General features: G+C 37.0%; 1 protein-coding gene and 1 pseudogene across 4 annotated transcripts in view; both read left to right on the top strand.

Moving 5' to 3' along the window:
- The window catches only part of Mak (male germ cell associated kinase), a 57,581-nt gene that overhangs the window by 16,318 nt on the left and 22,801 nt on the right, over positions 1–18,462 (top strand). For all 4 annotated transcript variants that reach the window (XM_046453515.2, XM_058582395.1, XM_046453514.2 and 1 more), the window contains exons 3-9: positions 2,342–2,396; positions 3,034–3,155; positions 5,411–5,490; positions 7,597–7,729; positions 14,812–14,983; positions 16,441–16,608; positions 18,018–18,329. In XM_046453515.2, coding sequence (XP_046309471.1) covers positions 2,342–2,396; positions 3,034–3,155; positions 5,411–5,490; positions 7,597–7,729; positions 14,812–14,983; positions 16,441–16,608; positions 18,018–18,329 — 1,042 coding nt within the window. The remainder of the gene's footprint in view (positions 1–2,341; positions 2,397–3,033; positions 3,156–5,410; positions 5,491–7,596; positions 7,730–14,811; positions 14,984–16,440; positions 16,609–18,017; positions 18,330–18,462) is intronic.
- On the top strand, positions 9,348–10,547 carry LOC131424498 (10 kDa heat shock protein, mitochondrial-like; annotated as a pseudogene).

The following is an 18,462-nucleotide window of genomic DNA, read 5'->3' as shown; positions in this document are numbered from 1 at the left end:
AGAAAATGGCAGGAACCTAAAAGGAAATGCCTTTTATTAGCTATACCAAGAAGCTGGATTGTCTTTGGGATAATTATTGTGCAAGGAATATCTGTATTTGTAGTTGATAGATACATATGTCACCTTAAGAAGAAGCATTGCTGAGAAATAGTAATTGCTGGAAAGAAAGAACCATATTAGTAAATATGGAAGAAGAGAATACAGATTTTGCAAGTGTCAATTACTACTGAATTATGAAAAGTTTTTGAGTATATTTTTATCTGGTTTCTAAAAGATTAGATACTTTTTTTAATCTTAGAAAGTTGTTTTTTAAGAATCATAGCAGATAATAAATGCAGTTTGGGATACATGTGATCATTCTACTAAGTGAATTTTCTTTTCTAGCTATATTTTGAATTGATTTTTTTAGTTGTAGTTGGACACAATACATTTATCTATCTATCTATTTATTTAATTTATTTTTATGTGGTACTGAGGGTCTTTGAACCCAGGGCCTCGCACATGCTAGGTGAGCACTCTACCACTGAGCCACAATCACAGCCCTGATTTTTATTTTAAATTCAGTATTATGCTACATTTAACTTTTATATTTTTAGCAAGAAATTTTATGAATCTGTAATACTGAAAAGTATCTTTCGGTACACTGATAAACCCTTGATTTCATTTCTTCATAAATTTCTAGTACTTGACTAGAGTTGAATTTCTGATTCATTAAGGGTATTTTAGGGATAATAACAGTGATGTGCTACATGTCCTATAGTCAATCATAGATAACTGGTGAAAATAAGAATATCTACTGTTTACTGAGTCCTGAATTAAACATTATGCAATATACTTTTCCTTTATGGCTAAAGAATTTGAGGCACAGAGGGGCCATGACGTCACTCATCCAAGGTCATTAGTTAGTGAGCTGCTGAGCCAGGGTTTGCTGCGAGGCCACTCAGCTCCACAGCTCACATCCTGTGTCCTTAACCGTAATGTGCTGCCGGCTCTTTTCCCGGTTCCTCCACTGTGTGTTATACCCTGGTAGAGGCTCTGGATTATGAGATTTATTCTAATTAATAATGTAGCACTAAGCTTCTTGAGGATCTTTTAGAACACATCTCGTATCTGACATTGAACCAGATTACAAATCTATTCATATGCAAACACAGCTTCTACCTATGGTATGCATAATGGAATTGCTTGATTACTCTAAATACACTCACTCTTGGTATGCATCTCTAATGGTATCCACACTGGGATGGAAGAGGGAAAGAAAAGGACAAAATCCAGGAAAGGCTTGGCTCAGCCTCCAGTCTAAAGGAAGCAAGCAAGCTACTTCTAAAGCCTTCTTGCTCTGAGTCTTCGCAGCTTAAGCCATTTAACTTTATGGTCCTCTTTTCTAAAGCTAGGTAATGATATAAAAGTTGTCTGATCAAATCACTGACTAAGTTTGCTACCAAAACTGTGACAACAGACACTAGTATGGCAATATGTAAATCAGTGGATGTGTAACCGATGTGATTCTGCAATCTGTATACGGGGTAAAAAATGGGAGTTCATAACCCACTTGAATCAAAATGTGAAATATGATATATCAAGAACTATGTAATGTTTTGAACAACCAACAATAAAAATTATAAAAAAAACAATAAACTTTTAGTATTTGAACAATGAAAAAAAATAAAATAAAATAAAAAATAAATAAAAATAAAAGAATCATCTGGTAAATGAAATCCTGCACATCAATATATCATTTAATAAAAATTTTCTGTAAGTTGGAAAAAAAAAAAACTGTGATTCTTCCCCCGTCCCTCTCTGAGGTACAGTGTTGCTTATTCTTTTCTTTTCTTTTTTTCTTTTTTTTTTTTTTGGTACTAGGAGTAAACTCAGGGGTGCTTTACCACCGAGCCACATCTCCAGCCCTTTTCATTTTTCGAGATAGGGTCTCACAGAGTTGCCTAGGGCCTTGCCATATTGCTTGGAACTTGTGATCTTCCTGCCTTAGCCTCTCGAGTCACTGGAATTATACGAGTGCACCACTGCTCCTGCTTATATTCATCTTTTAAGTTCCAAAAAAGAAAGGAAATATGGAAGAGGCTCTTTGAGCAAAGCATAACTAAACTGATTAGGAAACTGTTAAGGACTCACCTGGAAAGGAAGATTAATGGTAATGCATCTTTGTGCTAAAGCAGAATGTCAGACCAGACAGGCAAGAGCCTTTACCAACAGCCTTGAGAGGCCGGAGGAGCTGATCTTCTTTAAGAAACTAAACAAAAAAGAGAAGTATCAGCTTACCCAGATTTGTACCTTGTATTCCTCCACCCTGTATGTTAAACGTTTTCTTTATTTATTTCAGGATGAAGAGAAAGTTCTATTCTTGGGACGAATGTATGAACTTGAGAGAAGTGAAGGTAAATCTTAGAGATGGAAAGCATTTGAAGCCCTAACTCCTTCTCCGGCGGACCTGGGGACAGTGGCTAGGACAGCAGTCTGTTCTCTGTGGGAAGCATTCCAAAGACAATTGTGTCTGCTTTCCCTTTACCTTCTTGGAGACATTTCTCATTTCTTCTTGCTCTGATGTTAGTGGAGAACAGAAAATAACTATCTTCATATTTGAAAGTTCTCTCACTTTTAAAAGAGCATTTTAAATTCATATTATCAAAAGAAAGACAACTTTCCAAACTATAACATACCATTTCCTTATATTGGCACAATTTTTGGAGACTTTTACATGGAGTTTCACATGGCTAAATCAGGAAAAAAAGTTAGACCTATTAAATAGACTGAGAAAATGTGACAGATTGAAAATGTTTGGTGGAAATTATTGACTAGGTTTATTTTGCATTCATTATTTAAAATATTTGCTACTTGCTTTAAGCAGATATTCTAAGATTCTTTTTAGATTATGGAGATATTAAAATACAGTTCACTAAATAATTTAAATGAAATGGAAAATTATTTAAGGTAGTTATCATACCTAGCATTGATAAGATTTTTCCAACTTCTATAAATTTGCTTTAAGAATTTAAATGTTTTGTTGTTTTGCAGTCTCTGAAGAAACTTAATCATGCCAATGTGATTAAACTGAAAGAAGTTATCAGAGAAAATGACCATCTTTATTTTATATTTGAATATATGAAAGAAAACCTCTATCAATTAATGAAAGACAGGTATGTCTTAATTTTATACAAACTGTATTTTGGATATTATTTCTTCCATGAATTTCTTGGATCCTTTCAATATGCCATACATTATGATATATAGATTTATCACTCCAGGAGGTGGATTTAAATAATGGAGTTATTATTTTTTTAAATATTTTTTTAGTTGTAGTTGGACACAATACCTTTATTTTATTTGTTTATTTTTATGTGGTGCTGAGGATCTAACCCAGTGCCTCACAAGGGCTAGGCAAGCACTCTACCGCTGAGCCACAACCCCAGCCCCATTAGTTATTATTTTTATTGAATGGTAGCTCTTTATACTGAAGGACTAGCTGGGACATAGCCACCTTCTACAGAAGTCAAGGTAAATATTTTTATGTAAAAATATTTATATATAAATAATTATTATATATTTATGTAAATAATATATAATATATAAATAATATTAAATAATGTGTAATGTATTATATTTGTTTATTGATTTTATATATGTTTGTATATTATATATAAATAATATTAAAATATTTATATATAAATAAATATATATGCTTCTTTAAAAAAAAATATATATATATATATATATATGCTTTTTTTTTTAAGTCTACCCATACTATAATATTCAGTAATAAAGCTGGCCTTAGGCAAAAGTAAGGAAATTATCTTTATTGTCCTCTCAAGCATCTTATCAAAGCATCTAATCTTAGGGCTGGGAACCTAGCTCAGGGGTACAGTGCTTCCCAGCATGCCCCATGCCCGATGCAGCTCTGCCAAAAAGAATGGAGAAAGAACTGAAGTAGCTCTCAAGAAAGGACCTAATAAAATCACTGGTGAGAATGTCTAAGTGAATGATAATTACCAATCCCAAGGAAATTCTCATTTTAATTATTAAACCTGTAGACAGAATCTCTAAAGGTCAAAATATTAATTGTTGGTCACTTCAGTTGGTGGCCTGGCAGAGATTCATATTTTGCAGCCTTAATTTAGTCCTTATTGAAATCTTACTATGGACATTATGTGAACACAATTAAAATTGCACTGTTAATACTGTAGCCATTAGTCACATGTAGCTACTGAATTCTTGAAATACCTAAGTTGAAAATTCTTGAAATACCTAAGTTGAACTGTGGTATTAACATACAATAAATTACACACCAAGTTTGGAGAACTTGGTACAAAAAAAAAGAAAATTTTTAATCATTTTACATTGATTGCATATTGAAATAGATTAATATGTATAATTTTTAGTTAAAAATAAATTAAAAATAAAAATTTTTAGAGAAATTTCAAAGTTAATCTGTTTCATTTGCTTTTTTAAAAACGTGGCTACTAGAAACCAAGTATATTAGTGACTTACATTTGTAACTATTAGTGTATTTCTATTGGACTTCAGAAGTACAGTAATAGTTACTAATATGCAATATAAAACTGAAATATGCATGCCCCTTAAAACTCTTAGAGCCTACATAATACAGATTTCTTAGACCATTGGTTTATCTGATAGTGATTCAGTTTTGCAATTTACTTTGTTCCTCTTGGGACAGTTTAGAAGTTAGCTATTGAAGCTAAGCTATGAAGCCAACCTAGGTGCCCCACAACAGATGAATAGATAAAGACATTGTGGAATATATATATATATATATATATATATATATATATATATATATATATACACATTTCTCAACCATAAAGATGAATGACTTTATAACATTTGCCAGTAAATAGGTGGATCTGGAGACTATCATGCTAAGTGAAATAAACCAATCCCCAAAATCCAAAGATCGAATGTTTCCACTGATATGCTGAAGCTAAACCACAATATAGTGCAGGAATGGGGGCAGAGGGGAAGAAGAGAAATTCAGTAGATTACACAAAGGGAAATGAAGGGAAGGAGGGAGAATAGGAATAAGAAAGACAGTAGAATGAATCTGACATAATTTTCCTATTTTCATATATGAAAATACCTAAGTGAATCCCACAAGAATGGAGTTCTAATTAGAATAAGAAATATTCCATGCTTGTATAATATTATCAAAATGGATTCTACTGTCATGTATAACTAAAAGGAACCAATAAAAAAGAATTTAACTATTGAATATATATGAAATACATTCACTGTTGGATTTGAGTTTTTATGAAATATCAGAACACACTTTAAATTTATGACCTTTAACACTATGAATCTATAAATTACACCATTAGCCAGTATCTTAAGGCCAAGAAAGGCTAACAGAATTTCATGACTATGTATTCATTTCTTCCAGAAACAAATTGTTCCCTGAGTCAGTCATCAGAAATATTATGTATCAGATATTGCAAGGGCTGGCGTTTATCCATAAACATGGTAGGTGTCTTTTCAGTCTGATCTCCCTGTCTCTGTATTGTCAAGGTCACACACAAGAATTATATGCCAACTGTTCAGTAATGGGGTATGTGCCTATCTATACACACACACTTTATAATATCATAATCCTATATGGAGTATCTGTATTCTATAACTAATAGTTTGCTCATCAGCCTGTTGTCTTAGTCATCATAATTAACTCATCCTGCAATCTTATGACCCCTGATTGCAACAGAAACATTAACAGTGAGAAGATCTTTTGGGAAAGACTGGGATTCTTTGTTCTAGTGTCAGCAGTCACTAACTTTTAAGTAGCGTCTAGCCCCTGTGGTGTGATGTTTCATGATTATTGTTAGGATTTACATTATTCTCTGAGTGAAATTAAAGCAGGTGCTTGTTTCTATTGTCTATGAATTGCTTATTTATGTAATTTTAATTTATGTAGGGTTTTTTGCATACCTATCAAACCAGAATAATCATTAGTTCAAAAATCTAACATGTTTATTTTTAAAGAACATTTGTTTAGAAGCACTAGATATTTAGGCATTAAGTTGGAAAAGTGTATATCATATCATTGCTGCAGGCAAACGCAGCCTCCCCAGTCTTCCTTCATGTCTTGTCTGGTAATAATATAGTATAATTCATTGTTAAAGATCAATAATTTCTTAAGTACATAGAAATACAGGATGACATGCTATTTTAATTGTTCATAATGAGTTGCTAATTTTCAGTATATTTTTAACTCTGTTCAATGTAACTCTTGATATGCCTGACTTTATTTATGCTATTATTAACTATAACCTAAGCAATAAAGGATTTAAGGAGAAAGTTAGCTTAGGATTTAAAAATTGTGGCTGAATAATCCAGAGTTGACTAATATAGTTGACTACACAGTGATTTGAGAAATAAGGTTCTAAGGACAATAGACATTTTTACAAAAGCCATTTTTTGTTTGCTATAGTAAAGCAACTCAGATGTAATACTTTGAGAAAAAAGAGATTTTTTATTAGTAGCAATTTAAGAACAAGACCAATAATTTGTTAAAACTGGACAATATTGCCAGTAGATTAGAATGCACGGAGGAAAATCTCAGTTATATAAATACGTAATTGGTTAGTTTGCTAAGATTTCATGGATTAATGTCACTGGCTTTGAAGTGATTAAAAATGTTTAGGCTTTAAAATCCTAGCCCCAAAGCTGCACGAAATCCTCTCATAAAAAACACCTACAGTTCTTCCAACTGGCATGGCCTCAGAGTCCAAGCCATCAGTGTCCAACAGTAAACCTGAGGTCACTCTTAGGAAAGGACTCCCTGCGACTCTGATCTGCTAGGAGGGCTTTCGTGTTCTTTGGGTTTCCTGCTTCATTTTTTTTGGACTTCCCATTATCCTGGGTAACTAACCATCTATCTTATATATTTCTTCTTCTTCTTTTTTTTTTTACCAAGGATTGAACTTGGGGTACTAGAACCAGACCACTGAGGCACATTCCTAGCCCTATTTTGTGTTCTATTTAGAGAGAGGGTCTCACTGAGTTGCTTTGCACTTCGCTATTGTTGAGGCTGGCTTTGAATTTATGATCCTCCAGCCTCAGCCTCCCGAGTTGCTGGGGTTACAGGAGTGCACCACTACACTGGGCTATCTTGTGTATTGAATTGGTAATAAAAACACTGGGCTTCTCATTACTGAAACTACTGGGGAGAATTGAGCTAAAATAATTTGTTTTGTCCATGGCTTTTTGAAATCAGTGATTATTCTCAAGGTATTTTGTGTTATACTGCACTGTGTCACAGGACTTAAGGCTGATGAGGAAGTGACCCTAGGTGTCAGGCTCCTCCCTCTGGGCCTCAACTCCTCATCTCCTACCCAGTAGTGACAGCAATAGCTTTCATTAAGGTTGTCCCGTTAGTGGAGACGGTGCAGATCCTGCCAGATCACTTTGAAAGCAGCATCCCTGCATCTCATCATTTTTAATCAATAAATGCGGTCGTTTTTCCAGCACCTTGTTTAATTACAGTAGAGAGATTCCGTTGTGTTTTGTTTGTGAATCAAATAAAACTGTTTGAACATGAGGATTTATTATGTTTTTCTTCTCTATTTTGCCAAGGCTTTTTCCATAGGGACATGAAACCAGAAAACTTGCTTTGCATGGGTCCAGAACTTGTGAAAATTGCTGATTTTGGACTTGCAAGAGAATTAAGGTCACAGCCACCATATACTGATTATGTATCTACCAGATGGTACGTAGTTCTATACAACTCTCCTGAGGCTCAAGTTTATATTGAAGTTTTCCTGTGATTAATTGTTATCTATCTTTCTGGAGGCTCCATATTGGGTATTTAAAACAATATATAGAAATTAATTTTGTATTGTTTAGAAAGAGGGAAGCAGTGGTTCATATATTCTGATCAGTAAAATCAGAGAAAGAAAAAGGATTTCATCCTAGCTACTCAGGAGGATGAGGCAGGAGGATTGCAAGTTGGAGGCCAGGCTGGATAACTTAGTGAGATCTTGTCTCAAAGTTGATTTATAAAGCTAGGTTAGGTTAGATGTAGTTCAGTGTAGAGTACTTGCCTATCATGGGCCAAGCCCTGGGTTCAGTCCTCAGAACTGCTACAAAAGAAAGAAAAAGAAAAAGAATCTCATTTGTTCATTCAGCAAATATTATTGAATACCTACTATGTGCCAAATATTATGTTAAGCACTGGGAACACAGACGTGAACAAAACAGAAAAGAAAAATGTCTGCTTCATACTGCTCACACTACAGCTTCTTTTTAGAAACAAGCTAAAAATATCATGAGTCCCAACAGGAAGACCCACCTGTTTACCCAAAGACATGTAATAGCAAACTACCTGCATATCCATCCACAGTAGTACAGTGTATCACCCAATGGGGCAGAGGTGAAGGGGCAGAAGTGATGGGATGAGTGCGTGACAGGTCTTCTGAGAGGCTAACATGCGTCTTGACCTTGATGCTGGGTCCATGGGTGTGTTCGATTTGTGGAAATTCATCAAGCTCACCTCTCATAATAAGTGCATTTTCCTGTATGTATATTATATTTCAGTAAAAATAAGAATGAATATATATGTGCACATACATATATATATATATATATATATATATATAAGTGATATATATAATAGTGATATACACAATTATGGAGAGGTAAAATATGAAGAGGTGACAGGGAGTTGGTGGGAGATGGGGGGAGAGGGGTAATATTGCTAATTTAATGGAGGGTCTCACTGAGAATAGGCCTGGAGGAGGTGCTGGGGCAAGTGGGAGCTCTCAGACTGAACCCATGCTGTGAAAGTAAAGGCTCTGGGACAGAAATGTGCCCCTAGTAAGTTCTGTAAAGCACAGGATGAGAGGGGAGCATAGCAGTAGGAAATGAGGTCAGAGAGTTTGCAGAGCGGCCAGATCACACAGGGCCTTGTAGGTCACTGTCGGGACCAGCTTTTGAATCTGAGCCAGAGGGGCTGCTCCAGGAAGATTGTGTGAAGAGATGCCAGGACCTACCAGTTTTACAGGCATCACCCCGGCCGCCATGTTGAAAGCATGTTTTAGGGAATCAGAGCAGAAGCAGGGAGACAGATAATTTGGGCAGGGAAAGATGGTGACCTGAACCCACTGGCCATGTGGATGGTGAGAATTGTGGGATTCTGTGTGTGTTTCCCCCATGAAGCAGGGTGCGGGATAAGAGGAAAGAATCAAACCCTCCAAGGTTTTTGTCCAGATTATCTGGAAGGATGCAGTCACCACTCGTTGAGCTGTGGAGTGCTACGGAGGCCTTGGCAGGAAAAGCACAGTCCTGTTTTGGGTTGAGTGAGATGACAGCCAGTGGATGCCAAAGCGATGGTTAGATGTGTGATCCAGAGCTCAAGGGCAAAGGCTGGGCTGGAGACATCAGTTCAGAAGACCCCAGTATTTCAACTCTCAGGATTGGCTGAGATCACCAAAGGAACAAGTACAGTTAGAGGAGAGGTCTGAGGATGAGCCTGGATAGAGTGACTGTGTGTCTCTTTTGCCCAGGACAGTCCCCGCTGGTGCCATTATCAACACACTTCCTGTTTCCTCTGGGCTCTTTTCCATAAACTTAGAGACATGTGATCAGTGAGCCAAGTTTGCATTTGACACATGGCAAAATATGAAAAATGGCCAGGTATTTCCCATCTTTCTTTATGCCTTTCCTGAAGACTGTGACAAATGTGTTAGCCAGGAGTGGTCCTCAGCTACCTCTTCCAAGGTGGGTGGCAACAGAAGTATTTGACACTGTTCCCTCTGCCGGCCAGTCACTTGTGCCACGGCCTAAGCCATAGCTTTGAGGTGCCAGTTGGTGGCATCATGGATGCACAGGAAGTGTAGGAGGTCATCACTCCTCTGTGTACCTGTAGGGCATATCAGAAGTGCTTTGAGGGGTCTCTTTGCAGCAGCAGCACAAGAGCAGAGTCTGAACTTCAGCAGCAGGAGTCACGGCCGGACAAGCATTTAGAAAGTTTCTTCTACTTTTTGACCGAGTATTGGTTGAAAGGAGTGTAGCCGAAACTGTAACCAAAGGAGGCATTATGCTTCCAGAAAAATCTCAAGGAAAAGTATTGCAAGCAATGGTAGTAGCTATGGACCAGGCTCTAAAGGAAAGGGTGGGAGATTCAGCCAGGTAGTGTGAAGTATGGAGGCACCAAAGTGTTCTAGATGACAAGGATCATTTCTTATTTAGAGATGGTGACATTCTTGGAAAGCATGGAGACGGAAACAAATCACTGTTGAAATGGCATCCTATGAAGCTGTCCATTCCACTGAAGTTCTGAAATCTTTCATCATGTAAAGAATTTCCACATCTCTTTTGTAATAAACTGACGATAATCTAATAACATCCGCTGTCTCAAAAATTTAGCTTCCCTGAACTTGTGTAAACATCTCCAAATAAAATATGTAATGAAAAAAATAAGTGGGGGCTGGGATTGTGGCTCAGTGGTAGAGCGCTTGCCTAGAACATGGGAAGCCCTGGGTTCGATCCTCAGCACCATATAAAAATAAATAAATAAAATAACAATATTGTGTCCAACTACAACTAAAAATACATTAAATAAATATTTAAAAAAAAAAAGAAAAAAGAAGTGGTTTGAAGCCCACAGGGTGGTGCATACCTGTACCCCCACTGACTCAGGAGGCTGAGGCAGGAGGATCACAAGTTCAAGGCCAGCTTGGGCAACTTAGTAAGATCCTGACTCAAAAAAGATAAAAAAGGTTAGATATAGCTCAGTGGTAGAGCACTTTTGGGTTCAATCCTCAAACCACACACACACACACACACACACATATACACGCAAAAAAATTGAATATTCTTTCTACAGTGATTATTACAAAGTATAAATCTACAATCATTTTCTTGTTCATTGTTCTAGTTTGAATTGTGTCTCCCTAAAAGATATATTGAAGTCCTAGTCCTGGTACATGTGCATGTAATCTTATTCTAAACTGGGTTAAGCTGAGGTCTTAGTGGGGTCAGGTGGGCCTTAATCCAGTCTTACTGGTGTCCTCATAAGAAGTTACACAGAGATAGCCATGCACAGGGGGAGGAGAAGGGAAGGCTCCCAGGAAAGCAGTCAGGCGCAGAGGTCCAGTGGTATGTCCTGAGCCAAGGATGGCCCAGAGCAATACTGGGAGCTGGGGGAAGAGTTTCCTGGAACAGACCATAGCCATACCAAGCCTCCAGACACAGGGGGTAAATTCTTGTTTTTTCTGGGTTGTGGTACTTTGTTCAAACTACCCTGAAGTGAGGAATACATTTGGTGATGCTTTCTTAAGAAATCGTTTTGCACTGAAATCTTTTATCAACAGTAATTTTCCAAAAGAAAACTGCATATTTAGTTTTTTTAAAAAAAGTATTTTTTTGTTTCTTAAAAGAGAAGTTGCTGATGAACTTACACAAAACATTCAGTGACATCTGCCATCTACAGGGGACATAGTCGCTGAGCTAGAGTAAAGCAACTCTCCCCAGGCGGTGTTAGCATCTGTTTGAAAAGTTAGTAGCATTTTAGAAGACTGTTAAGGCCAGCCATTAGCACGTGCAGCTTCTGATGAATTCACATTATTCTAGGACGCAATGCTGAGTTAATTTCTCTCCTCTTTGAGTCCATCTTGTGCAAGTGGAAAGGTGAAGTGATTGGCTGGGCGTGTACAGGTGCTTTATTGGAGGAAGGATGTCACAGTTAAATGATGCCATTTTAAAACGAGTGGAAATGCTTCAAAGGAAAAACTCAGTTACTTTATTTCTAGCAACGACTTTTAATTTTTCCTTATGATTCATAGAATCAAATGAAACTTTTAATAGGCTCATTCTGTGAAAGGGGAAAAATCTGACATTACTGTGAATGCTACCTTAATTTCAACTTAAAAATCCTTCATTGAAAATGAAAGTATTGTTTTTACATTGATAATACAAATACAAATTTACACAAGCCTAACTTCATAAGAAACAATGTTCTTACCAAATGAAGAAGGAACCAAGGAAGCGGCAAGGATTGCTTATGATGTGGGTCTGGTTTGGAACTGCATCCACACAAGCTGCCAGTCAACATATAAACCATCCCCAGAATTTACCAATCATCCGCACACATACCGAGGGAGAATAACTGAACTACAAAGTCTTGAGGATACTGAAGTTCACTAAGAAGAACTGGAGCATGGCAGCATGTGCTTTCTCTCCTTGCTGTCTGTCATTGACTTTGAAGAATTACTGTGTAACCCAATTTAGGTGATTTGACAATGGCATCTTAGCTTCTTCATAAACAAGTCCTTTAAATTTTGGTTGCGTTGTGTTTCAAATCACTTGGAAATTTTTAATCAGAATTTTCAATAAATAGAGGACCAAAAATCCAAGCTTATAGCAACTTGCAGTTACTGAAAACAAAGTCTGAAGACGGGAAGTCAATATTTATCTACAAAAGCAAGGGAGGAATTGAAGAAATGATAAAAGTTCAAATAATGTAGTAGCTGTATTTTGTTAAATGTGTAATTACATTTGGAAAGTCTCTTGAGGGAAGATTCTTTGGAATGAGATCCTATTTTTAATTGGATAAATTTAGATTCTATATTGACATGGAATGGAAGTGAGAATACTTAAATGTTTCTGTGTCTAAGTTTGGCAAAACATAAATCAATTTTGTCTCTCAAAAAATATTTGTCAAAACATAATAACAGGTATTGATAGGAATGTACAAAATCAGCAAAATCCTAATAAACTGCTGCTGGGATGTAAAATGATAGAGAGGCTTTGGAAAAGGCCACAGTTCCTTAGTGGTTAAACATGGGCACGATGTGGTCTAGAAATTCCACACCTAGCTGTACACCCAGGAGAAAACGTGTCCACACAAAAGCTTGTGCGTGGATGTTCATGGAAGCATTATCCATAACAGCCAAAACCAGAAATAACCCAAACATCCTTCCACTGATGGATGGGTAAATAAATGTGGCAAATTAATAGAATATTTTTCAGCAATAAAAAGATAGGGCTGGGCCAGGGTTGTAGCTCAATGGTAGAGCACTTGCCTTGCACGTGTAAGGCACTGAGTTCAATCCTCAGCACCACATAAAATAAATAAATAAAATAATGAAGGTATTATGTCCATCTACAACTAAAGATATTTTTAAAAAATGAAGGGCTGATACATGCTACAATATGGACAGACCCTGAAAATGTTATGCTTAGTGAAAGGAGCTAGTTACAATCATGTATGATTCCGTCGTTAGGAAATTAGTTTACAGTAGGCAAGTGGAGACAGAAATTTGATTAGTGGCTGCTTAGGGCTGGGTACAGGATATCAAGGGAGAGGTGGATAAGAAAGATAGAGAAAATGTCTTAAAATTGATTGTGAATATACTAAAAGCTATTGAATTGCATAGCTAAAAGGGTGACTTGTATATTATGTGAATCATCTCTCAGGAAAGCTGTTAAAAATATTTGTCAAAGAACTCTGGGTGAAAACAAAAAGACTACTACAAAGTATTTGCAATATTTTCACATTTCAATGTGGAGGAAAAAAGTTAGAATTGAAAATATTGTCCAGTTAGCAGACTTTGTGCTGGGCTTACCAGGTACCTTTGGTCTTATACATATTTTCCTCAATTAAAAATATTATTATTAGGCTGGGGTTGTGGCTCAGCAGTAGAGTGTTCACTTAGCATGTGTAAGGCACTAGGTTCGATCCTCAGCACTACAAAAAAATAAATAAATAAAATAAAGGTATTGTGTCCACCTACAACTAAAAAAAATTTTTTTAAAAAATATTATTGTCTACAGAGAAGATTGGATTGATGGTATGAGCACGTTTTAAATTTTATTCTAATTTGTTATCTATGACAGCAGAATGCAGTTCAGTTGGTAGTACACAAATGGAGCACAGTTTTTCATGTCTCTGGTTGTACACAAAGTAGAGTCACACCATTCGTGTTTTCATACATGTACTTTGGGTAATGATATCCATCTCCTTCCACTGCCTTTCCTACCACCATGCCCCCTCCCTTCCCCTCCCTCCCCTTTGCCTTATCTAAAGTTCCTCCATTCCTCCCACGCTGCCCCCCCATCCCCACTATGAATCAGCATCCTTAGATCAGAGAAAACATTCAGCAGTGGGTTTTTTGGGATTGGCTAACTTCACTTAGCATTATATTCTCCAACTCCATCCATTTACCTGCAAATGTCATAATTCTATTCTCTTTTAATGCTGAGTAATATTCCCTTGTGTATATATACCACAGTTTCTTTATCCATTCTCTACTGAAGGACATCTAGGTTGGTTCCACAGTTTAGCTATTGTGAATTGTGCTGCTATAAACATTAATGTATGCTGTTTTCAAGTCCTTTGGGTCTAAACTGAGGAGTGGGACAGCTGGGTCAAATGGTGGTTCCATTCCCAGTTTGGTATGAGCACTTTAAAACTGATAAAAAGAAAGAAAAAATGTACTACTCAGGGATAATCTTTGTTAACCTTCATTTCCTACCCTTCATGTGAATATATGCTGGACATGATGCTTGGGGTATGTTTTTTTCTTAAAATAACAGAGAGTACTTATTTCCCTGTTATTCATTTGAGTTCCTGTCTCAGGCTCCATGGGCATTTCATACGTTCCTGTACAGCCCACCCCTTGTGAATGTATCATGTCTAGCCCATCCTAACACATGTACACATGCCTGGCACACAGGAGAAAATAAGTATCCCTTGATTGAAACTAATGACTAGAGTTCTGTTCTACTGCCCATCCACCTGTGAGGTCATATTCCAAACAGTCTTTTTGGTTTTTGTCTTGTTTTTCAAAGGTACCGTGCTCCTGAAGTTTTACTAAGATCTTCAGTGTACAGTTCTCCCATTGACGTGTGGGCTGTGGGAAGCATCATGGCCGAACTCTATACCCTAAGACCTCTGTTCCCAGGGACAAGTGAAATTGATGAAATCTTCAAAATCTGCCAAGTTTTAGGGACTCCCAAGAAAGTGAGTAAAGTAACTCTTATTTGATCTAACTTTACATTACTTCCAACTTGCTACTTTGCTTTGAATTTTATAACTTTTTGATTATCACTTTTGGCTAGGTACCTGACTTTTTTCATTTTCAAATAGTTTTATACTTCAGTGATTTTATCACAATCCTATCATTTTTAAAATGGAGTAGGATGAGGATCACCAGAAGCCAGAATCCCACCAGATGGAGTAAGAGATTGCTGCCTTTCCTTACACTCAGAAAAATGAGAAATTATATCACATCTGATTCAAATGTATGATATGTCAAGGTCATTGTACTGTCATGTGTAACTAATTAAAACAAATAAAAAATTTAAAAAAAAAGAAATTTTCAGAATGGTTCTATTTAAGATTCTTGGTTTTGTTTGCAAAACTTTGCTTTTAAGAAAGTTTCTGAAAACTCAGAAGCAGACAACACCATAATACTTACTAAATGGAAGTAACCTCACTCAAACCAGCCCATCTCAAATAAAAAAGGAAGTCAATCATAATCACTGTAATGTTCCTTTCTCCTTCCTTTTATACATGGTAATTGATATATTGCTTCTTATAAAATAAAAAAAAATATATATTTTAAAAAAAGAACTAAGGGACAGTTCTCTTTAGAGTGTGACTTGGGGTTGGTGACTGGCTGAGACTCCCCCTTGCTTTGTGAAGGTCCCCAGGCATCAACCAACATCCCTGGGGCCCTGGACTTACTTTCTTTTAACCCTTTCTTGTTTCCATTTACATACCTTCGCCAGGGGTAGTTGGCACTTTTTAATTAATATTGCATTTCAGGTGAACCTTACTTTCTGGGATGTACTTAGTAGTGTAATTATGTATGATTACATCCTAATTAAATCAGTACGTGCTTTATAGTTAATATTAGAGAGGTAAATGTAGATATTAAAGATCTAACAAGGGCTGGGGATGTGGCTCAAGCGGTAGCGCGCTCGCCTGGCATGCGTGCGGCCCGGGTTCGATCCTCAGCACCACATACAAACAAAGATGTTGTGTCCGCCGAAAACTAAAAAATAAATATTAAAAAAAAAATCTAACAAAGTTATTATTTTCCAGCTATGTAATTCTTCACATTATAGACGCAATATATAATATATAATGAGGATCTTTCTAGGATCAAGTGTTTATAAGGCACTTGTCCTATGTGTTCAAAGTCACCAGTGTCATCATCAAGATCCAAAACCAGACAAGAGTGTAATATTGTGAAACATGGAGCTTTCTCATTTTTTCCCTCTCAATTCAATGTTCTTTTTTTCTATGTGGTTGGTAGAACCTAATCAGAAATAAAGGCTGATATTTTATTTCACATTCATTTATATGAATCAGTATTCAAATTTTCATACCTGAATTACTTTTGTGTCTTTAAATTGATTACTAAAACAATTTTCTTTTTGCTCCCCACCCCCACATATATATTTTTTAAACAGAGTGACTGGCCAGAAGGATACCAGCTTGCATCCTCTATGAATTTCCGCTTTCCTCAGTGTGTTCCTATAAACTTAAAAACCCTTATTCCCAATGCCAGTAATGAAGCCATTCAGCTAATGACTGAAATGTTGAATTGGGATCCAAAGAAACGACCAACAGCAAGCCAGGTGAGGCAAATCTCCCTGTTACAACTTTTAAACTTTTGAGTTTTATCAACGTCAGGGATGTTTTCACCTGCATAGACACGCTTAACCAGGGATTACCAAGAGAGTGCATCCCTAGGGCATCCAGTTAGTATAGTTGATCAGCTTCTTGACAGAGAAAATCCTTGGGAGAATTGCAAAGATAGCACGAAGGTGATTTTGTTTGGGGATTCAAATGAGGAAGCTTCTAGGAGGTTGAGTTTGAAAGGGATGGATCTCTAAAGACAATTCAGGCATGCGATAGACAAGTTTGGAAGACCTTGTCATGGGTAGCAAAAAAAGGCATCTCTTCAATAATTTGTCATTTTAGACTTTCCTACGTTCTCCTTTGGTTGAGGCGTGGGATTCTCCCTCTCTTCACACTTGGGTAATCATTTCTCCAGAGGATGGAGTAACAGTGTTCAGCCTCCAGCTCCCACAAGAGGGCAGCACTGGGGCACACCCTTGTTCCTCTGTGACTGTTGCAAGTCTCAGAGTCTTTACAAGTTTTTATTTGCAAATAAGTTAAAAAATTGATGAGTTTCATTATGTTTTAATCATTAAACATAAATCATATGTGAAAATTACCTAAGAATTACTTTTCTCTTTTAAACTTTAAAATAAACTAAGAATATGTTTTCTGAAGGCCATCTGGAAGAACAAATGGGAAAGAAAGTCAAGGCAGGATTGAACAAGAATAAGCAAGTAGAGAGCATGTAGGTGGACACCTGCCCTGCAGTTATTAAAAATGGCCCTTGAAGTGACCATAATGATAGTAGTGAAAGTACTGCATAAGAATTGACAAATAAAACGTTTAAGTTCAGGATAAGATAAACACGGTGTCACAAATGGCAGGGAGAAGGTGGGACTGTTCAGTGAATGACAGTTCACTGGGACAGTTTGCTAACTCTTCAGGAAAAGTGAATTTAGGTTCTTACCTCTCACCATACTTCACAAATAAATCAGTGTGTGTGTGTGTGTGTGTGTGTGTATGTGTTTTAAGTAAGTCATTAAAAACTAAAAGAAAGGACATGCATTTGATCTCAGGGTAAGAAGAGCATGGATATTAAAGTAATAGGAGAAATCACAAAGGGGAACACACATAAGATTTGATTACTTGAGAATTAAAATCTGGGGGACTTAGCCAGGGGTAGTGGTGCCCACCTGTTATCCCAGTGACTCAGGAGGCTGATCACAAGTTCAAAGAGAGCCTGGGGGCAACTTAGCTACATCCATCCTCATCCCCCACACACTTTTTTTTTTTAAGACAGCACTAGGAATGCATTGTTAAGGGTGGGCAACATATTTCAAGCTAAGGATGTACATAATTTAGATTTGGAAACACTTTGATGAACTAAATGTTAATGTAATTTAATATTTCTGTGCTGTTATAGGCATTGAAACACCCATATTTTCAAGTGGGACAGGTGTTAGGCCCTTCCTCACATCTTCTGGAATCAAAACAGACTTTAAATAAGCAGCTGCAGTCATTAGAATGCAAGCCAGCTCCTGTTAACCTAGACCCCAAGCCTCTGCCAGATGTAACCGACCAGACTGTCGGACAGCCCCAGCCAAAGCACAGCCACCTACCACTGCAGTCCATTCAGCCGCCACAGGACGGGGACCTCCAGCAGCCTCCAAAGCAACAGAGTCAACCGAGACCACCACAAACACTGTTTCCTAGCATCGTCAAAAACCTGCCAACTGTAAGTGGCATATGATTGAGCCAATGCATTGAGTGCCAGGCAGGTCTAATAACATTGGGGAAGATATAAAAGATCATCCTGTTTTAAAGCTCCTGCCTCCTCTGAGAGGCGCACGATGGGAGAGAACATTTTA

The sequence above is a fragment of the Marmota monax genome, unplaced genomic scaffold (genome assembly GCF_021218885.2).
Source record: "Marmota monax isolate L192 unplaced genomic scaffold, Marmota_monax_Labrador192_F-V1.1 WCK01_AAM20220418_F8-fsc00029, whole genome shotgun sequence".
Lineage (NCBI taxonomy): Eukaryota > Metazoa > Chordata > Mammalia > Rodentia > Sciuridae > Marmota > Marmota monax.
This window is presented reverse-complemented; position numbering and strand designations above follow the sequence as displayed.